General features: G+C 41.6%; 1 protein-coding gene and 1 long non-coding RNA gene across 2 annotated transcripts in view; one reads left to right on the top strand and one right to left on the bottom strand.

The window, feature by feature from the left end:
• Pdzph1 (PDZ and pleckstrin homology domains 1) overlaps window positions 1–2,356 on the top strand; it is a 141,106-nt gene extending 138,750 nt beyond the window's left edge. The window contains 1 exon segment of the mRNA NM_001402237.1: window positions 1,996–2,356. Coding sequence (NP_001389166.1) covers window positions 1,996–2,095 — 100 coding nt within the window. The 3' untranslated portion in view covers window positions 2,096–2,356.
• LOC148003867 (uncharacterized) lies at window positions 1,436–19,780 on the bottom strand. Its single transcript, XR_015629764.1, has 4 exons — window positions 19,201–19,780; window positions 3,544–3,662; window positions 3,266–3,338; window positions 1,436–3,164 (listed from the first exon to the last, which is right to left on the bottom strand). It is a non-coding gene; the product is annotated as an uncharacterized LOC148003867 (long non-coding RNA).
• Between the last annotated feature and the right edge of the window lie 3,333 nt (window positions 19,781–23,113).

Raw genomic sequence — 23,113 nt, 5'->3', positions numbered from 1 at the left:
TCCTAGGCAAGCGCTCTACCACTGAGCTAAATCCCCAACCCCCTTCCAACTCCATTCTTAAGGGAAATCTATCCTTTCTTAGCAAGCTTTGTGATCCTGCAGGATTATTTTTCTCTCATTCCCTTCTTCAGTGACTTCTCTAAGAATACTTCTTCCCTCCAAATGAAGAGGGAAATAAACTGAATTCTTGCCAAGACAGTGAACAACTCAGGCATCGACATGCACGCATGCACACACACAACCACACCATTTACAGTCTGTAAATAATCCATAGATCTTTAAGCTACATTTATTAAGTGCGTCCCAGTCAGGTAAAACACAGATCTGTCCCTTGCTCTCTTTTCCCATAGTGTACATGGATTTGTCCCATCTGCATTTGGTTGTTTAGTCCAAGCCACTGAAGGATATACAAAGGATTTAGTTTGTGGTCTATTCGATCTCAGGCTGTCATTGTCAAGGCAACATTTTGTTCGAATGTTTCTGAAATACAAGAGTGTTGATGTTGCTAGATACAACCGGGTGAGGAAGGAGGTGCTCAGTATCAACGCTCACACGTCTTCTCTAGCAAGTCATCGTCTCACCTGCGTCACAATAATCTCCCAACTGCTCCGGGCCTCTTTTCATCCCAACTGCAAGGATCTCATGAAAAAATTCCTTAGTAAAGCCACTTGATGACTATATGTGTGTGTATATGTATATGTATATATATATATATGTATATATATATTTGACTAAATTTATATATTCATATATATATGAAATATTATTTTAAACACAAAGAAATTAAACTCCAAAGGTGAGATTTTTAGGGATCTCCCTCAAATGGACACTTAGCAAGAGATTAGAGGCGTGCCTTTTTTTCTCTATGTAGATGTTGCTTGTGCCTTTCCTTTGAAAGAGGTTCTGGGGACTGGAGAGATGGCTCAGTGGTTAAGAGCACTGGCTGCTCAAATTCAATTCCCAGCAACCACAATGATGGTCACAACTATCTGGGATCCAATATCCTCTTTTGGTGTGTCTGACAGCTACAGTGTACTCATATAAATAAAAAGAAATAAATCTTTTAAAAAAAAGGTTCTGGGGGAGGAGGCAGGTGTGTCACTGCTAAACAAGTTGCCATGACTCTCTTCCTGGACATCTGGCAAACAGATAATGAGGGTAAGCATCCGACTAGCACAGCGGAGCAAGGGTCACTGAGCTGATGTAAGTCCCGTCTGATAAAACCTACCAGTTTCTCTGTCACAGCTAAATAGCTGGGCCGATTAAATTCATAGAGCTTTTTGTCTTAACAGTAAAAGACAATCATTGAGCCACTGGATATTTCAAAGCATTAACAGTGAAAAGTCAAAAACTGGATTGAACTTAGAGTTACATGTTACTCCACTTACGCCTAAAGTGAGCTTAGAAAGTTATAGAAATTACAGTCCACACCCAGTGACCCACAGCTTCATTTATTAGTGTCTCTGAGACAGCCTGTTGGAGATACTCTTGGGTAACTGTTTCTGGTTGTTATTCCTAGTAGTCTAGTAATAAAGTATCTGCCCTTTGGAACAATGTTACATAAAAAACTGTTCAGGTAAAGGGAAGCAAGAGAAAGAAAAGGGGAATTAACTGGAGGGCTGTACAGTTTCTAGAATTTAATAAATACTTTTCACTGATATGACAGTATTTATTACACTTTGATCAGCAAAGCTTAAAGTTAAGTGAGAACTACAAAATACTATTAGCAATTTGAAAACCACTCAACTCCGTTAATCACTTCTTACGAATATCTTCTTCTCTCCTATACCCCACCCCCACTTTCATTATTCAGCCATCTTGCTATTTCTCCTTTCTCAGTCAACCTGAAATCCACAGAGCTCATTTATCCCATTAATTCCAAATAAATCACCAAGAGAAACAACTAGGAAATAAATTAAAGGATTTTTGTCACATCTTATCTCCCCAGGGCCTGACAGGTTTAATGATCTGTTCTGTGGTTTCTTTTTCTTGCAGCTGGATTGCAGCTTTGAAAACATCTATCAAAAAATGGCTTCCTTTGGACCAAGCTATTCAGGAGTTCATGAATCGACCTCTAGAGGAGACCAGAATGTGAAGAAACTAAAAAGAGGGATTCCATGAGGCTGCTCCCAGCTTGAGGAAAGAGGCAAGGCATTTCTCTCCAGTGTCCTGAAACACAGTTGTTCAAATGAATCTACTCCTTACGTTTGTAAAAACTTGGAGCAACTTCCTGATATCAGTGTTCGAGTGCTGCACTTATGTCAAAGCCTCCACGACTTACATTTGCATCTGCATAGCCTAGTCCCCTCTTTCTAGCCCTTGAAAGCATAAATAAACATGTATTTGTCTTATTTTTATCTTTCATATTCTTCTTTAAATCTTTCATTCAGAATTTGGCCACAAGCTTTGGAGGGTATCTTTGGGTCATGAAGCAGGGCATTAGAGAAAAGTCAAATCATTGAAATGATGTTCCTTACAGGGTGTGTCAGTATCTTGGCCAAAAGGAGTCATCCTGTTAGTCTCTCTTAGGACAAATAGACCTAATCCCTCTCCCAGGGCTTCTTAGGTGGAGGTCTTCTCAATAGCCTGTAGAAGTTATTCCTTACATCTCAAGGAAGAATCTCATGTTGACTTAAGTTATATTATTCTTTGCCAGATGATCTTAAGTGGAAAGGATAACAAAATCAAGTTATTGTCCTGTGTTCTTTCCTACCCCGTGCCTAAAATATATATGGAACCCCCCCAAAAAATACTTTCTGCACCTGTTATTTGTCATAATTAAAATAAAGGAGACTTGCAAACAAATAAGGATGTGGCACTTACTCCCTGGATTGGGAGAAGTTGCCCAGATGAACTCATGCCCAAAAGCAACTGTAACGCTCCGACCAACTTAATGGTGTAATCAAAAAACATTGAATTAATAGCACATAGCTCTCCATCCTGAAAATGGTGCCTTCGTTCTCACAGTATCTGCCAGGACAATAATGAGGTCTTTCAGCAGAATCATCAGGAATGTTCATGTCAAGAGCCTGGGGCTTGCACTTCTGCTCCCCTGTGGTGTTTCTGCCCCTCTGGATCCTGGCCATGGAATGCACAAACTGTGCCGTTACTAGGGAGCCAGCTAGTGACCACAGCCAACTGTAACACTGGCCTGGGACTCTCCCCTGTGGGAGAAAAACAAAAGCAGATACCGCAGTCAAATGTGAATACAGTGTCCTCTGACTCAAGCATGCACACAAGTTCTTTGAACGTGAAGGATACCGACCTTCAAAGCCCAGAGACACTGCCCCGAACTTGTTATTCTTGGAAGGTTCAGCTGACCTTAATGACGATGGACACTAAAATGAAAAGAAATTCAGGGTGAGCATTTTCATGCATTGAGTGTTACTGAATGAGGAGATGTGATCCAGAAAGGAAAACAAAACACACTTATTAGTTCTAAGACTAACAATATTTCCCTAGACCCAGAAGGTTTGCATCTCCAATAGATGTGAAGAGAAGGGAAGAGTATTGGACCAGTCCTCTACATAAGCAAAATCTTACCCTACATCTTTGAATTAGTCTTTTGTCAAATCAGGGAGCGCTTTCCACAAGTCCAGTCAACCAGTAGATGTGTAGTGAGCACGTATCCTCGGCCATCCTTCCTGACTGCCATCAATCGACTACCAGGGAGGTGAAAAGACACATAGATCATTTGCAGCATAGCAAGTGGCTGGGGGCAGAGGGGAGGGTTGTTTCTAGCCCAACCTTGTTCTGGTTATAACCCGAGGGAGGTTACTTGTGTTTCCCTGCATTTAGCTCTCTCTTCCTTACATAAGGTCTTTCCTGTCTCAAGTGTCTACAAAAACTCAATAGACACAACCACATATGAAAAGGTCCCAGAAAAGTGTGTGACCCTGTAGATTCTCAGGATGATCTTTAGTGTCGTGAGTGAGGACTAGTCAACTTACACATAGACCTCATGTCTCTGAGAACAGCAACACACACACACACACACACACACACACACACACACACACACACACACACACACGTCTTGTATCCTGAGCGTTTAGCGGGAAAATATAGAGAAGAGATCCATCAAGATTCTATGTAGACAGGATGTAAAAGAACAAACTTGCTTGTCTCACAATACGGCCTCATAGAGCACCACCAAGACAGGCTTACAAGTACCAGCATTCCCTGGAGAACTCGACGTTCTATTACGTTCCTAGGAAGCTCCCATCTTTAGCCCAGTGGTTTCCCATCTTCCTAATACTGTGACCTTTTCATACAGTTCCTCATGTTGTGGTGACCGATAACCATAAAACTGGTTTTTTGCTACTCCATAACTGTCATTCTCTTCCTGTCATGAATTGTAATGTACAATGCCTGACGTGCCTGATAACTAATACGTAATTGCTGTGAAAGGGTTGTACCTGCCCCCCAAGGGGTTGTGATCCATAGGTTGAGAACCACTGCCATATCCTAATGTTTTCACAAAATTCTCCATGGCACCTGTGAGAAGCTCTGATTCTCATTCTACTCCTGTGGACAGTGCACACACTTCAGGAAAACCTCTAGACCACCGTACTTGGAGCTCCTATTAGAGTTACATGCAGCGGAGACAGATAAATAACCATCCAAAACACAATAGTTTATTTTCTAAAGAAAGAAGTGCTTAGATTTTAGTTCAGTTTCTCAATGATGTCACTAGCCTGAGAAAGGGCCTTCAGTCGTCCTTGGTCCCCAGATCACCTTCTGTTTGCATCAATAATGTCCCCAAACTTTTGAGAAAAGGAAATGTTTTCTCCAGAGCTAACATCCTAGATGTGTGTATACTATGTGAGCTGACCCAGAGACCACAGGAAGGCCTTCTCAATGACTTGTCTGTCTACCTCAGGGTGTAACAGTTCAGCTACAAGCACTTTCCCGAAAAGTGGCCTCACTGTTCTTACAATAACTTTACATCATGGACAAACACACAGACACTTACACCAACACTGGCTAATATTAATACTCTTTCATATTTTCAAACCTGCCTTTTCAGAGTGGAATCCGTTTTAGGGCAGAAAATTTTTATTTCAATGAGTTCTTCACAGACTACTACCCTAAGGCAGATATAGCCAGTGTTTGTAAAACATATGCAAAAAAAATCCAGAAAGCTATTTTGTCTGTCTTTTGAAGCAAAATGAAAGTACATCTGCAGCAAACATTTGACAGCTTCAAAGATTAAGGTCTATACCTATGGTACTTACTATATACCCAGAAACCTTCAGAATCCCATAGAAATATTAAGCTATTAATATTTATGATAAATAAAACTTCTCTATAAGCAGATGAAAGAACTCCATTTGATAATCTAATCATGCGAAACATTTGAATCTGCTAGTTTTGAGTTTCAACTCTAACTTGGACCAACATGAAGACTTACAACCATAGAACTTTTCGGGAGAGAACTTAACCTCACACTCATAATGAGTGAGAGATAATGAGTGAGAGATAATGAGTGAGAGATAATGAGTGAGAGATAATGAGTGAGAGATAATGCTGTCACATACCCCAGGAGCATTGTGAGCAGGGCCTGGGACAGAAGAGACTCAGCCTTTACTGTTCTCTGCCCCTGTAATCTTCTCTTCCTTATCTACCTGTAGAGAACACCTAGGCATATTTGTTCATCGATCTTCCTCCTTTTGAATTTTTTAACATTTTAACTGGATTTTTTTTCATACATTCTGTATTCTTATCAAGCTTGGTCTCTCCCTAACTCCTCTCAGATCCTCCAGATCTCCCAACTCTCTCTTTCTCCAAAACAAAATACAAGCAGACAAAAAAAAATAATAAAATAAGAAACACACACATATACATACACACACACACACACACACATACACACACACACACACACACAGAAACACACACACACACCCCACAAAACACAAAAATGGAAAACAAAATATACAAGAAAAAAAAACAGTAAGACAAAAATGCCCAAACATAGCACTATGAGAGACAAAAATCTACAAAAAATACCATTGAGTTTGTATGTGTTGGTGAATTACTCCTGGTCATGTGGCCTGCATGAAGTGTGGCTAATACACAGTGAAGCTCCACTGAGAAAATTAATTTTCCTTTGCAAGCAAATTTTAGTTTCAGATAGCTTCTTGGTTAGGGGTGGGATCTTATATTCTCCCCTCTCAATGCTGGGAATCTCTGCAGGCTCACTATGTTCTACCAGTCTCAGAATTCTTATGCGTATCAGTCCTGTGGTTTCTAAAAGACACTCTTTCCTTAGCTTCAACAACCACCTATAGCTCTTTTTTATTATTATTATTATTATTATTATTATTATTATTATTATTATTATTATTTTGATCATTTGCTTTACATCCCGCTGCCCCTCTCCCTGTCAACCTCTCCTACAATCCTTCCCCATCCCCCCACTCTTCCATTCCCCCATCCCCTCCTCCTTTGAGCTGATGGGACCCCACTGGGAATCCCCCCATCCTGGCACTTCATGTCTTTGATCAGTCCACCTCCTCTTCCTTGTCAATCCTTAAGCCCCAGGAGAGAGGGGTCTGGGGTGGGATGATGAAAAGAAGACACTCTGTTTAGGACTGAGTTCTCTGAAGTCTCTCACTCTCTACACATTGCCCTGTTGTGTCTCTCTGTGTTAGTTCCCACCTACCACAAGAAGAAACTTCTCAGAGGATGACTGAGGGGTCACTGATCTCACTTAGGATGATTTTGGCCTGGCTTCCTTCCTTTCGCTGTGAGTTTCATAATTTCATTTCTAACAGGTGAATAATAGTTCGTTGTGTAAATGAACTGCATTTTTCTTATCCACTCATCAGCCGATGAACATCTAGGCTATTTCCAATTTCTCCTATTACAGACAGAATAGCAATGAACACGGTTGGACAAATGTCTCTGTAGGGGGATGTAGAGCCCCTTGGGTATATGCCCAAGAGTGGTTTAAGTGGCTCTTGAGGAAGATGGGCTCCCATCCTCTTGGTGTTTATAGTAGCTTGTACAAGCTTGCATCCGACTGCTGTGATCCCACACCCTCACCAGCAGGAGCTGTCATGATGATTCTCCATCATGATCAGTGGGAAAGGGTTAACTCTTCTTTACATCAGGAACAAGAGCAAAGGGATATCCAGCAACACAGACGGGAGGCTCAGTTTCTCCTTAGCAGTGTTGAGAGAGAGAGCTTCAGAGTTCTAAGATAACTGGCTTCTTCGTACAGGTAAATGCTGCCTGCATCCTCTTTTAGATACTTGAACTCTGAGCCTCCTGACTGGCGTGATAACCCAGAATGAAACCCAGACAGCCGCTCTTCATTTGCTGCTGTCGTTTGCCATCAACATGATGTGCTGACAGAAACCACTTCCTCAATCAGACATTTTGAGAAAAAGACACTACTGGATAGGAAATGTTCAAAGCAAAGAACATTCCAGAACAAAGCAGTCCTATGTAGAGTAACCATGTGTAGTCTTCTGTTTCTTATCTACCTGTTGATCCAGAATTTTTGCTTAAAAAAAAAATCAGCTGTGTCTGTTCTCATATCTAGTTCCTTGGGAGAAAATGACTTCTATCAATCAATCATAGCTCCAACAAATTAAGAAATAAATCACATTTGAAAGACTAGAGGGTCGGGGGTGTATTTAAAAATGGGTCTAGGAAACTCTTCAGCTCAGTTCCGTGTTCATTTGGAGTAAGCAGGAAGAAGAATCGTTGCTTTTCCATAGCGAAGTCTCAGAAATCCCACGTATGTAAATTTAATGGAGGAGACCTAGACGCCATAGCTCTCCAGCGAAATAAAATATCTCTTGAAACATAGCAGCAATGTGGGCGTCCACTTGTCCCAGCTGTCTAGGACAGGCCTTTGAAAGAGGCAGATCAGCCAAGCTGCATAGATTAATCCCAGACCTTCCAAGCTACGCAGAGAAGACGCTCTCTAACCTGTCGAACCACGTGTAGGGTGTGCTGTGAGAAGACACTCTAACCTGCCGAACTGCCTGCAGGATGTGCAGTGACCTCAGGTTTCTAGCTTTCATGAGCTATTACCCATGCTGGGATAGAACCTGGTGATGCAGCTGTCTTTCAGTCACTTCTGCTCCTGTAAGTATGCAGCAAAGTTCATTTGTTCAGCAATTGGACTCTTAACCTTTGTGTGATCTGTCACTGGTTTCCCATCTGAGATATCTGAGTTATGTATAAACACTTGTTCAAATCTCCCCAGGAACAGTATCTCACAGCACCATAAAATGGGAGAGGCAGGACATTATTCAAATAAATCTGAGCTGAAAACTTGACCTTTTCCGGAACACTAAAACCATGTTGATTTGCCAGCAGAGCAATGAAACGTTCCACTGGCGACGTGAGTTTGAAGGAAGGGCTTGCTTAGGTAAATGTGAGGGAGACACACCACGGCCTCTTTGTTGTTCGCATCCCTCCTCTGCCTTCCCAACTAATTATACACGTTTGTCCTTCCTGGCTCGTCTGAGCCCCAACCTGTAGATATAAATAAAATGTTTTGCTCAGCGAATCTCTTCGGTCTGTCACTCTAATTACGGCTATTTTTAAATGGTGCGTGATATAAAATAACTTAGAGCTTTTGTTCTCGGGAATTTTACATCGTCTGCAGCAACATGAAGTAGTTCAACCCAGTAGCCTTGTGCCCCTCATGGGGACTTCCTTCTGGTTCTTCTCGTCCCTTCTACATTGCCAACTGCACACGAGGTCACATTCTTGTTAGACAAATACACTTATGAATAGTGCTAGTGCTTTAAGAATTATATTTCCTATTAATGTGGATCTAAAATACATTAGTTATGCTACTTCTCAATTCTCAATTCTCTCAAAAGAATATCCCCCCCCATCTTTGGATAGACATGTATGTGTGTTTATTCTTCGTAAAACTATTTTATAAATTTCTAAACCCTGGAGTTTGTATAGAACTTACGTTTTAAAACATTGCATTGGGTATTGTATGTACTTACATTTCAAATGTTGTCACCTTCCCGATTTCCCTCCACAAACTCACCATCCCATCCCCACTCCCCATGCCTCTATGAGGGTGCTCCCCCACCCTCCTACCCACCCACTCCTCCCTCACTGCCCTAGCATCCCCCTACACATAAGCCCTTGAAAGAGTAGCCTGTGAAGTTCCCTTTCAACCACAGTCCTGAGAGGACATATCACTAACACTTGTAGGTCCCTCTACAATATCCATTGTTTTCCACCCATAACTACCATGCTTTACCTTGGGAACCACTTGTACCTCTGTGAATTGCTGGTTTCATGCAGGTGAGGGCTGGCACAGGATTGGGCAGTGAGAAAGTGGCGCAGGGACGGAGTTTTGGTAAGGGGAGAGAGAGGGAAGAGGAGGAGAAGCAAGATGGAGGCAGAGAAGGACGACCCAGATCCATGTGGTCTTAAATGGCTGGAGTACGGATATTTCTTAAGGGATGGATTTTTTAAGTCAATTTCTCTTATTTAGGTGGGTGATTTGTATCGTCAATTGGCTCTGAGCTTATTGTGCAGACATTTTTTGGGGGTTTGAATTACTGAAATAAATCTGATTGCTGAATTATAAGCATCTGAAGTTTTGATTTTAACGGGTTGCTGGGAGTTTGATGCTATAACCGTTAGGGAGCAGATGCTGGGAATGTAAACAGAGCAGCAGCAGAGAGGTGCAAGAGGGTAGCTGCCCCTGGGACCAGGGGGCGGTTGTTGGGAGTGTGGGCAGAGTCTGAGGCAGGGAGCCATGATAGGCAACCACTGCTGGGACCTCTTGAGTCCTGAGTTTACCGGTTGTTGGGACCAGAGAGTTCCCTCTGGCAGAGACACCCGGGAGAAGGCGGCTAGCAATGGGAGCTGAGAGACTGCACGGGCCAGAGAGTAATTAGGGGTGGAGTGGTGCCACACTAGAACCGGCTGCCACTGAGAAGACTATACCCTGCTAATGACAATGATAGCTAGTAAGGGTATTTGGATATTTTTAATATTTACCACAACAACCTCTGACCAAGTACAATGACCTATTAGGGTCCTGTGTGCCTCAGTTCTGCTGAGGCGCACAGGTGCTGCTCACTGACTTGCCACTCGGATCAAAATTCAGTGTCTCAAGGAGAATGAACAAATGCGCCACACAGGATCAGTTTGTCACACCATCGCGTGCCGCCTCAGATCCTCAGGAATTCAGAATCCAAGTCAGATAAAGGGCAGCCACCTGAAAACTAATGGGTAGCACCAAGTCAAAACTCCATTGGCTAATCTGTAACAGCTACATAAAAAGTTAGGACTACAGCACCAATGTGCCTAGTCAAAGTACAAAGGTAACTGCATTCTTCAACCTTTCCTCGTGTGATAGTTCCCTAAGAGCAAAGAGTGCGCACTGAGGAATCCTAGCCATAGAAGCAGTAACAAGCAACAGCAAGTCAGACAAATATGGAGCAAGTGGATTAAATAAACCAGATGGGGGTGACTGCACGGAGGAAAGTACCCAACCCAGTGACGAATAAATCCGTTTAAATTCCCTCTATCGGACTGCAGCACACACAGTACATGTGAAGAAGCCTGTTTATGGATAACCAGATTTCTGTTGGAGCCAGAACTCAATCGAGCAAATACAGCAGAGTTTGTAGAAACAACAGAAGTTGCGGACAACAGGGTAGGAACCTGAAGGCCGCAGAAAGCGAGCTTTAAACGGACACTATGGGAATTGGGAAGAGGGGACGAGGCACTCTCATAAGGAAAAGTGGGCAGGCGAGCAGACAGCTGGGTCACTCGCATGCTCACCAATTAAGCACGGGGCCCTAGGTCTGATCCCCAAAGCCCGAATGTGGTGCTTAACCTTGATTGTCAACTTGATGAGATTTAGAATCACCATGGCAACGAGTCTCTGGGTATGTCTGTGACACTTTGGGGAAGACTCACTCTAAATGTAGGTGGTACCATTCCATCAGCTGAGATCTGAACTGAATTGGAAATGAAGCGACCTGAACACAACTATACATTGCTTGGTGTTTCCTGATCATGGATGTAACATCACCAGCTGCCTCCTGTTCCCATTGCCCAAATCGTCCCCGTGCCAATGGACTTCATCCTCGGGAACAGTAAACCAAATGCCTTCCAGAGGGAGCTTCTGTCACAGCTACAAGACAAGTAGCTAATGCACACCTTAAGAAGCAGAATGGCATTGCTTTGTACTTGTGAACGAAGCACTGGAGAGGGAGGGGTAGGTGGAGTCCCAGGGCTTGCTGGCCAACCAACTAAATCTAATCCAGGAACTCAGGCTAGTGAGAGATGCTGTCCCAAAAGAGGAACTGGATGGTGTCTGAGCAAGAGAAAGAATACTCAAGGTTGTCATCTGACTGTCCGAGTCATGCGATCCCCAAATCACATGAACTCACATCTGCACACATGTGTGCACTGGCATACACATACACACAAAAAGTGAACCTATTTTAGTCCTGAGGTCTTAAAGTTTGCTAAGTGAGATTCCTAAACGAAATCCCTAATCATTAAAGCATCTATTGCTGCTCAAAATTGCAAGTTTACATATGTTTTATTTATAATTTTAAAACTAGTTTTGATAGTTTAAAAGTAAAATATAGCAAATATGTATAACGTTTCTTTATGTTTCCCAGTTCCTAACTGGTGGCATCGTACAGCTGAACTAACAGGTAGAGATGAATTTCGACTCCTTTGGCTTGACTCCTCATGTAGGTGGTCGTTAAACAGCTCGAGTCTAGTAAAATTGTTTTATTATACATCATTTTTTTTTATTTACTCCAGACCCATTTGGCTCCACTGACTCAAGCCAATAGCAGTGAGTCTTAAAGTGGTCAAATCTCTTAATAGCTTAATTAGCCTTATTTTCTTGTAAGTCCTCAACTTGCCCCTTTAAATATCAACCTATTTTCTCAAGAAAGAAAAGAAAGAAAGAAAGAGAAAAAGAAAATGAAAGAGAGAGAGAGAAAGAAAGAAAGAAAGAAAAAAAGAGAGGGAGAAAGAAAGAAAGAAAGAAAGAGAGAGAGAAAGAGAGAAAGAAAGAAAGAAAAGCCTTAAAACTTCTGTGGCTACAAAGCTGACTCAAAGCCCAGGTCATGAACATGGAGTAGTAGGTCAGTTGCATTATGCACAAAGAATATTCAGTACATTCATTTATGTAGTAAAATTGCTGCTTTGTGCTATATAAGCACATATAAGAAACCAAATGACTTACTAAAATTTATTTCTAAGGGCTAGAAGTAAGTACCAATTCCTAGAAATAAAAAGGAGTAAGGGTCCAATTATCTTAAAAGTAAAATGTATGAAAAGACCAACAACATAAACCATAAAAAAATGAACAAGCACCACCCCTCCCAAAAAAAAAAAAACAAAAAACAAAACTAAACTAAAAAAACAAAATGTCTGGCTATGTACAAGGTGCCTATGACAGAATAGGGAAAATCTTTGAGGTAACCAATTCCTTATAGCTCCTGTCTTCCTTTTTAAAAAAGTCTAAAATGAATAATTTATAAATCCTTATTTTCAATATGAATAAAACAAGTCTATGGAAACCTGAACAATTTACTTGTTTGAAAGTTAGCAAAGAGTCTTGGAGTCAGAGATGCTAGAAGCTGTGAATTACACAGAAAATGGCGGCTGTGATGGTAAAGAGAGCTAGGGAAGCCACTGACACAAAAGGAACTCTAATAAAGTCAGACAATGAAGAGTGAAGAGGAGGCCCAACAAAACATGAGATTCCCCTTCACTGTCTCTCAAAGAACTGAAGTAAGTTCACTGACACAAAGCCATTGCCAAGTGAGATTAGTCAGAAAGCCCTGAATTCCTGCTGTGTCTAAGGAAGATGTATCCTAAGGGAATAGTGACTAAGCACCCCCAGCAAGAGTCATGCCATGAAAATAGTTGTACTGCTTCATAATGTACCTGAACATTGATATAAAACTCCAAAGGCCGGGGCTGGGGATTTAGCTCAGTGGTAGAGCGCTTACCTAGGAAACGCAAGGCCCTGGGTTCGGTCCCCAGCTCCGAAAAAAAGAACCAAAAAAAAAAAAAAAAAAAAAAAAACTCCAAAGGCCACCGAGCTACTGTGTGGTGTTCTCTATAACGATACCAAGAAGCAACACAAGAAATTGTGCATAGAATGCTTCTCCTGGTCTCAAAACACAACCAGGCTATACGTGCCTAAGGCATGAATGTCAGGAGATATCCCATGCCCAGGTTGCAGAGCAAGAGGACGTGGCAATTAACACAGCACATATAGTTCTAGTGGCCATTTTTGTCTCTACTAAGAAACAGGGGGCAAGATGACAGGAAGGAATTTTTTGGATGGGAAGAAAGAAAATCCAAGAATTGATATACTTTAGCATTTTACCACTAGAAAAGCAATGGTTAAGAGGTATTTTCAGCTTTGTGTTTTTGAAGGAAACACATTTCCCAGGCAGCCAGCACTGAGATGTCTAGACCGAATCACTTCCAGTAATAAAGCTCAGCATAGCTGGAACACATCAGAAGTGGATAGTCTAAAAACCTTGTGGGGGAAAAATGGCAGAAGGACATAACTGTGTGATCTAGGCACTTGAGTCCTCAGATGAAGTCCTCCTCCATGGACCTATGCATCGCCATGATACAATAGAGTCAAGACTTAAACAAACATGGCCACTATGCTCTGAGCCGAAGCAAACTGTTCTCTACCTGCGCCCACTGAGGCAGTATTATAAGACATGGTTAATGGTGTTGCTACGATCAAATATGTGCTGAGTTTAGAAGATATGATTCGATTCACAGAATATGAAGAATTTTCTTGATAATTTTTATGTCAACTACATTTTTAAATGACAAAATATCATATGCATTATGTTAAATAGTTTATTATTAGAAATATATTTTTCTTTCTCTTTTAGGGTTTCTTATTGTTATGTACTGAAACATAATCATCACTTTAAGCCTTTGAGAATTTTAATGTTGTATACACTGAAATATGATCATATACACCCCATTGTACATTCTCCAACTCCTCCTATATTTCCTCCAATGTCTCCCCTCTTAACTTCATGTCATTCTCTTCTTCTCCCTTCTCCTCCTCCTCCTCCTCCTCCTTCTTCTCCCTTCTCCTCCTCCTCTTTCTCCTCCTCCTCCTCCTTCTCCCTTCTCCTCCTCCTCTTTCTCCTCCTCCTCCTCCTTCTCCCTTCTCCTCCTCCTCTTTCTCCTCCTCCCCCTCTTCTTCTTCTTCTTCTCCTTCTTCTTCTTCTTCTTCTTCTTCTTCTTCTTCTTCTTCTTCTTCTTCTTCTTCTTCTTCTTCTTCTTCTTCTTCTTCTTCTTCTTCCCCTTGTCTATCCTCCTCCTTCATAACCCTAGTAAGTTATTTTTTAAAGCCCATATGTGCCTGGGTATGAAAGCATCCATTGGGCATGGAGCATGAGAGACTTAGTAGTGGCCATACCTCAAACTCAGTGGTTCTACCTCCCCCAGCAACTATCAACTGCGAAAGCTCCCCAATAAGGGGGTGAGGCCTAGAGAACACCACGTGTTCTCTATACGTGGTTCATGACATATTTATATATTGAACAGTGCTAAACTACAATGTCTTTATGGTATTCGAACAGAAGAAACCGTCAAAGGGACATAAATGTTCTCTGAAACCAAGTACTGGCTTGAGAATAAGCAGTGTCAGACAATCCTGAAACATTTACAAGGCTGGGAGACTGAAGGCTATATTTTCAGTATGTGTGCAAAATTAGGAACTATGTTATCCTGCATAGAATAAAGTATAGGGCAAAGGAATATATCATCTGCTTGGAAACTACTAGGACTTTGAAAAGAACAACAGAAAGTAGGCTGATAGAATTATGTAAATCATCCTTACTCTGACATCTCGACTAATTACAGGCTTGTGAAGATTCTGAGTACTCAGATGTCAACACTTAGTGAGATGCACTCAAGGATGGCTCAGATACAATATCCCTAACTAGAACAAGCCTAAAACAACCCATCAGTGAAGTTCTATCATATGCTGAGGAAGGACGAGCTGTTGTAGTGTCCTTTTTTATTCCTATCTACTGCACAGCGAGGAAGGAGTGGTGGATGCCTCCCAAACTATGTGGCTGCTTAGACTCCAGATGTGGTCAAATTCAGATGCACAAGGCTGAGTCTGGAATAGAGTGGTGAGACAGGAGTGTTCCTGCTGCAAGATCACGTCTGTAACTGCTAACTTGGAAGAACAGTGCTTGGCTCTAAGGCCTTCCAAGGGCAGAGTAGCAGCTCTGTGGCAGCTTCCATGAAGGTTGGGGAGTCATCAGAACTCAGTTCCATATCTCTATCTTCGACTGCTTGTAATAACGGGCTTTATGATCTGAACACTCCTGTGGCCATGTCAGGCAGAGACAAGAAGAATCCCGAAAGCTCACAGAATGGATAGTCAGCATCTGCACTGAAAAACATCCAAGAAAGCTTTCTCAAAGCAGACCACAGTTGACCTAAGGTTGTCCTCTGGCCTCATGTGTACCATGGAATTCATGCATCCACAGTCTCTCTCTCTCTCTCTCTCTCTCTCTCTCTCTCTCTCTCTCTCTCTCTCTCTCTCCCCCTTTCTCTCCCTCCCTCCCTCTCCCCCTCCCTCTCTCTCCCACAGCAGACACAGAGTAGGGAGGGAGAGAGGAAGAAATAATACTTAGCCTATAAATTTGCTGTAGGCAAATTAAGTATGAAAATTTAGGACGATAATTGATAACAACTGTCAGCTGTTAGAAATTTAATATAAGCTACTATGATTTTAATTCATAGTTGAAAATGAACAAAATTTGCATAGCAAGTAAAGTTTTGGTCAGAGGTGAGACTGTAATAAGTTTCCTTCTCATGAAGACCCAAGGAGACTATCTTTCCGAGGGCCATATTTTATTTATTTACATTTCAAATGTTATCCCCTTTCCCAGTTTCCCCTCTGGAAACTCCCTATCCCATCCTCTCTCCCCCTGCTTCTACGAGGGTGTGCCCCCACCCTCCTACCCCGAGCCCCAGCATTTCCCTACACCCAAGGAGACGAAGTTAACTTGGATTGAGACACTAATGAGAAGCTGCAAGGCATCTTCTGTAAAGTCTCAAGAGGCGGTAACTATGGTAGGTAAGAGTGAGAACATCTGGAAAAGAGAAACTTGTCACCTGCTAATATTCCTGGAAGCTAATTGCTTGGGACTGTTCAGGAAAATGTGTGCAGATGGAGAAGCCACAAATAGAATCATCTCATTAAAAATAACACAGAAAGGAAAACAAGCAAAGAATCCTCTTGCTTCTTCGTTCTCAGACTAGAACCTTAATGTTGGTTGAACTGCCATTTTCAAAGATTTCTTTCTCAACTTAGATGACAGAGAACATTAGTCAATTCTTTAAATAGCCTTTGAGCCTCTATGTTCCACACTCTAGGCTAGGAACTGGGAACAGAGTGTGACCAAGCAAGCAGCTCTGTGCAGGACTTGAAGTTTCAGTGGTGCGGGCAGAAGGAGTCAAGAGGAGAAAGAAAAAAGTCAACCTGGGGAGACAGTCCATGAGGTGAATAGGAGTTGGTGGGACAATATTTCCATAATGTTTTAGTCCTTTATTCTTGATGTATGTATTTATTATTTGGGAATTTTATATGTGTACACAATCTATCTTTATAATAGCCACTTCAATTCCTCCCACCAACTCCACTAAGACCACAACTAACACATCCTCTGCTCAATTTTATGTGTGTGTGTGTGTGTGTGTGTGTGTGTGTGTATTTATATTCCAGGTAGTGTTATCCATATGTACATATGTATAGAGCATTCACTGGAGCATGGGTAACCTACAGTGGCTATACCGAAAAAGCAAATGACTCTTCCTCCTCCAGAAGGCATTATCCATTAGCATCTTCTGAGCTAATGGTGGGTCCCCAGAAGCCCTTCCCCAACCAAGCTAGAATTTGGGCTGAATTGTTCTAATGCCGGTAGACACAGCTACTGTGAGTTCCTGCCTGCTACAGTGAAGTCTTATCTGGAAGACAGCGTCCCATAGCACCCCCCCTTACCCTCTGGCTTCGTTTTGTACTTCAGCCTCCTCTCAGAATGCCCTTTGACAGAGGGCGCAATATAGCAAGCACCAGAGAAACGATGCCATGAGCTAGCCTCCAAACATTAGGAAACTGTGATAGCTTATCTTGGTTGTGGATTTGACTGCGTCTCGAGTCACCAAAAAGACAAAATGGATGGGTACATCTGTGAGGGGCTTTCTTTTTTTTATTAATTAATCATTTTATTTGTTTACATTTCAAATGATATCACTCTCCCTGGTTATCCCTCCAGAAACCCCCATCCCATCCCCCTTCTCTTTCCTCCCCTTTGCTTCTATGAGGGACCTACTCCACCCACTCACCCACTCCTGCCTCACAGCTCTAGCATCCCCCTACGCTGTGGCATCGAGTCTTCACAGGACCAAGGGCTTCCCCTCCCACTGATGTCAGATAAAGCCATCCTCTGCTACTATGTATCTGTAGCCAGGACTCTCTCAATATATACTCTTTGGTTGGTGGTTTAGTCGCTGGGAACTCTGGGAGGGTCCAGTTAGTTGTTATTGTTCTTTCTATGGGGTTGCAATCCCCTTCAGCTCCTACAGGTCTTCCCACGAGGGGCTTTCTTGATCAGACTATTTGAAGTAGGAAGGTCCACCATAAATGTGGCAGAAGCTTCCGATGGTCCCAGATAAGGCACAGAAGGAGGTGTTTTACTTTATACTTGTTTGCCTCCACATGTGCTGATAATGCCCTGTATACTATGGCTACCATTGCTGCTTTCTCTGTTGGTATTAGAACTGGCTTCTTCGGGCTTCCAACATAGACTGAAGACCGACAGCTTTCCAAGTATCATCCAGACCTACAGTGTCTAATAGAAATACTGAGAAAGCCAGCCTTGTAGGCTGAGCAACCCCTCTCTAGGAGTCAGCCATTGTTGAACTACCCAGAACTGTTAGTGTAAGCCAACCTTAGTATACGTGCATATCGCTTGGTTCTGTTTTCCTAGAGAACCCCCACTAATTCCTAAAGGAATTCTAATTGTCACTGCAAGCTTATGGTAAAGTTCTAAGTGTCACACAAACGTATTCTTATGTGATAAGGCCCCACAACTCAACTTGCTTAATGCACATCTCCTACAGACAAGGGCAACAGTTGTGCAGCACAACGTAACCTTCAAATAAACACACTCGCATTGACAAAGTACCAACACCTGCTTTTCTGGTCCTCTTCAAAATTGTGTCAATAATGTTATTTATAGAAGCCTCTTCAAAAAAACACACGTTGTGTTCAGTATCAGGCCTCTTCCAGCTCCCTTCTAGGACAGTTCCTTAACTTTTAAAAGTAATGGTCACTTATTGTACCATCTTGAAGACGTTGAGTATTGTAAAAATTTACTCGTGGCCTATTAAAGCGTAACAGAATGGAGCTGTATTAGTCTCTTTGCGTCCCAGCTGATAAAACCCAACCTCTATTCTCACTATTATAGCTAATATTCATTTCTGTCACTGATGTCCCCCAGGCTTCTTTCTGAAGTTCCTCCTTATGCCCTATGCCTAGTGAGTAGTTTTACAGAGAATCCTCTTCTTATTTGAAGTGAGTGCAAATAGCTTTGGCTTCACTGTGGCGTTTCAGGCATACACATCACTAGAGTTGGCTTCTATTGGCCTTTTAATCTTCGCTACTCCCCTGTGCTTCCTTCATTTTTCTTGCTGGCCCCTTTGTTTCCTCAAATAGTCCTCTCTCTCTCTCTGTCTTTCTCTCCACCCTACACCCTACCACTCTCTGCCCCACTCTGGCACACGCAGTTAAATCAGATTTTTACATACAAGAAAGCATTGTATCTTCTCCTCTCCCCATTACTCTCTTACATCTGTTCTTTCACTCAATTTTTAATTTATTCCCCCATTAAATTTATATTATTCCAATATGTACATTATTCATATCTATTCCTCTTACTTTATTATGTGGCATTTTATCTATTACTATCATCTCCTTTGCTTTTTGACAAAATGATATTCCTTGTACTTTCCCTTCTTCAGCCTTGGAATTAGCCAATTTGTCAAGAAGCTCATTCTTTCTGACTGAAAAGAGAAGTGTCATCAGCTACTTAATAGGTATCTTGCCCAGAGTCAAAACCTTCCTTGGCCAATCCAACAAAATCCTGTCTCAAAAATACACACCTGTAAGAGCAAAAAGACAACTGAAGTCAAGGTCTGGAAATTAGGGTCCTCCTTGATATTGAAGCATTTCTCATATCAGACTCTGTCAACAAACAAAGCAACTGACCAAGTATGGGTGTACAAACACACATATACACATATAAGTATTTTTATTTACGTATTTATGGAATGTGAATCGCCCACAGTTATTTGAATTTTTAATTCCTGAGCTTAAGAATATATCGTTTCAGGGAAAGAAAGAAAGGAAGAAAGAAAGAGAGAGAGAGAGAGAGAGAGAGAGAGAGAGAGAGAGAGAGAGAAAGCAGGCAGAGGGCCCTTTTAGATGCAGCTAGGAACTTTGTAATTGAGAAGGTTATCAGGAACCACTTGGGTCCGCCCAATTACAAGGGTTCTGGTACAATAGAAGCAACAAAATAGAAGAAGGGATGTTCAAGGAAAGTGTGGGTCAGAGCAAGGCAGTACCACAAATGCCAGCAGGTTCTCAGAGATGGGAAACTCTTGAGGACGGAATCTTCCAAGAGTTGCCGGAAGGAATTACCCTTGCAAGAGCCTGGCTTTTAGCTTAATGAAACCCATATACCTGTGGGAAAAAACAAATTCCAGTTGCCTTTAACTTCATAGTTGGTAGTAATTTGTCAGAGACGCTCTCTCAGTTTAGCTCACTGTCAATCTTCTCATGAAACCTGTTAGATTCTAATGTTCCTCACTAAACAGTCATATTCCTTGTTCCTATGAGAACGTCCTCATTAGACCTCTGGGCTCTGATATTCAGTGCTTTGTCCCACTAAGTACTTCTAAGAGAAACTCCCTCTCCCTGCCACACTGAGACTTCAGAGATGACCATGAGCCACATGGATACTCTGCCATCTAGGTCGCACCTTGCCATACTCTACACCAGCCTGCCCTTCTGTGAATATCCGCCTCTTCTCCAGTCCACTCCACCACAAGTACAACTTTACAATGTTTGCAACCAAGAGATTTTATTCTCTCTTTCTGCTGTAAAAAGCCATGCAATGCATTCAAACCAGAGAATTTGGACCAGTAACCAGACATTGACATGCGAGTCACAGGGGTCGGGTGTTCATGCTTGATGTTGCCAATTCCTTCTTCCCTTCTCCAAAAACAAACAAACAAAAAAAAGGCCAATTAGGCAAGGTTTCAGCTATAGAGGAAAATGAATAAATAGCCTCTGAGAAATGGGGGAAGACTCAAGAAAGTCATCTATGAACACCAAAAGCAGCATGTTGCTCTAAGGGTTGGTTCACTAGTCCACTGCCTAAGGTGAACGCCACCCCCAGGCACTCAGAGACTCTGACTAGAATCTTTGTGCACACACGTAAGTTATTATCCGGCAAGTTATTACTCAGTTATTTAGAGAAATTTCCAAAATGAAAGATTTTTTAAATCGGAAAACAAAAGCATCTAATGTCTATTTGTCAGGCGTAAGAGGAAGGCAATAAGGGAAGCAGACCTTCCTGCCTCACTTTTCTTTGGAAGATTTGACCAGGTGATTAAAAAAGGCGTTAATCAAGAGCAACTAAACTGTGGCAACCAGAAGACGGGGACTCATTCATCATCGAGCTGGAAAACTCACAACACAGATTAGCATAGCTGGACCAGGATCGGGAAGGAAATAACAATATTATAGACCCCCTGATGAGGAAGAAAAACTATTGCAAGCTACAATGAAAAAAAGAATATTAGAATAAGTACTTAGAAAAAAATATACATTGAAACATAGTAACTGAGAAAAATGAAAATATAAAGAATTCATATTATTTCTGAGCCATTTAACTTAGCAAAAATATAATTCCCCTCGTCATTATAACCCAAATCTTGACTTGGAATCAAAATTGTTTTACAACTATATTAGCGTAGAGATGAAAATGAGGAAGTTTTAAGAGTTATAGACACTCATTCTTTCTCCCCGTACCCAAGAATTTAACCAACTACGGATTAAAAAAAAAATTGAGAAAAATTACATCGAATGCCCACAGATATTTTTGTCATCTTTTAAATAATACAGACACTGCAATCATTTATATAATATCCATTTTAAATTAAGTATTTTAAGCAGCAGATGGATTACTGGCAGCTGTATATAGATTATATACAAGTACTATGGAAGTTTCATTTTATAGAAGGAACTTGAGCATCTGTAGATTCTAGTCTCCAGGACTCCCTCGGAATCAGTCTCCCACACATATTCAAAGATGGCCGTATGCATTTGCCAATGTCAGGTAGTTTAAAGACAAAAACACCGCTGGTGTAGTATCCAGTTTCACAGTACTCATATACTGTTTCCTTTCTGGTGGTGTCATCTATACATCACCCTGAACCCCAACCCCAACCTACACATCTTTGTCAGGCTCTTCAAAAGTAAGAGGAAACCTAGTCTGCGTGGTCCACACGTCCTGCTTGCTCATGTGGGTTACCAATATGCTCCTCTGACTTCGGGAGAATTACAGTTCCGCATAGAACAGAAGATACCTTTCTTGGAGAGCACCAATGGCCTCAATGACAAGATTCCACACACAGACAAGGCAATCCCGTGAGAACTCTGACCCCAGGGAAACAGGAGACAGAAACAACGATTACTTCACCTCCTACCCACGTGCTGCTTACGACGGGCTCGCTCACTCATTGCAATGGTCACACATGCAGAAGTCACACAGCAAGGTGACAGGGCCGCTATACGCCTGTGCGGTCGGTGGTCATCCCATGCCACCGATGCTTTTCCCCAATGGCATTGCTAACATTCCCTGTTCTTCCTTCTCACATCCAAGGGTCAAAAGAGTAATCCCGAGTTAACCCGATCTTGAAGGATCATTACATACAGGATCTGTACTCGACAGAAAGGGACTGACAGACTAGGGTTCTCGAGGAGAATGAGACATATATTCCTAATTTTCTTTGTGTCTTGTGATTTCACACCAATTTTCATGGATAAGTGTCATAAAGTAACCATTAATTTAAAAGTTAATGCATGAAATCTACCACATAGTCATGCCAAACAAAATGAGTCTTTCAGAGATTTCCTGTATGCAAAAGCTAAAATTATTTTAATGATGTGTCAAGATGGTTGCTACAGGTGGGACATATGCCTCTTATAGACTATTCTTTAAAAATAAAAGTTCTATCTCTTTTTTTTCTTTTTTCTTTTCTTTTTTTCTTTTTCTTTTTTTTTTTTTTTTTTTTTTTGACAAATGAAGGAAGAGGTCACTTTCAGATCAATACCTGCCAGCATCTTACTTAAAGTGCTGTGTTTTGAAATGGCCTCAATTTACAGCAGAGGATCAAGCCAATCTATGGACTTAACCTAATGAATTATAGAGGAAGAGAATAGGCTTTAAAAAAAAAAAAACAACCTGTTTTATTTTTATGCTGTCTTTTGAAAAATGGAACGCAGGGTGGAATTAATGATTTAATTAAACCACTTAATGTTTTATTAAAGCCGGAATGGCCCAGAGTTCCTGTCTGACCCTCAGCTTATCAATAAAACCCCTCATTTGTTTTTGTTGGAGAACTCCATAGTATTAGATGTCTGTATATTTAGAGCCTCTAATTGGTTTCAAGAAATCACATAAACACTTGCATTTCAAAACCTCTCTGTTGGAACTAAAAAAAAAAAAATCTATTGAAAATAAACTCCAGGGCAGGATGTGAAACTGAAGATTCGCTCGACTTGGTCACCATTTCCCACAGAAAGCTTTGTCCCTGCCTTCAGAAGACAGAGGCTCTAGGCTCCCACTGCAGCAGCCGTGTGGTTGGACCCTGAAGGAGGAGAGAAGCGCCAAGAGAGACGAACCTCACTAGAACTTGTTAACCTTTTCCTTTTCTAGGGAGTGTATCTTTTCTCACCCCTGCCTCGCCCAATTCTGTATGCAACCTAAATGGATTGATTACTCACTGG

This window comes from Rattus norvegicus, chromosome 9, assembly GCF_021556685.1.
Source record: "Rattus norvegicus strain SHRSP/BbbUtx chromosome 9, alternate assembly SHRSP_T2T, whole genome shotgun sequence".
In the NCBI taxonomy this organism is placed as follows: domain Eukaryota; kingdom Metazoa; phylum Chordata; class Mammalia; order Rodentia; family Muridae; genus Rattus; species Rattus norvegicus.
This window is presented reverse-complemented; position numbering and strand designations above follow the sequence as displayed.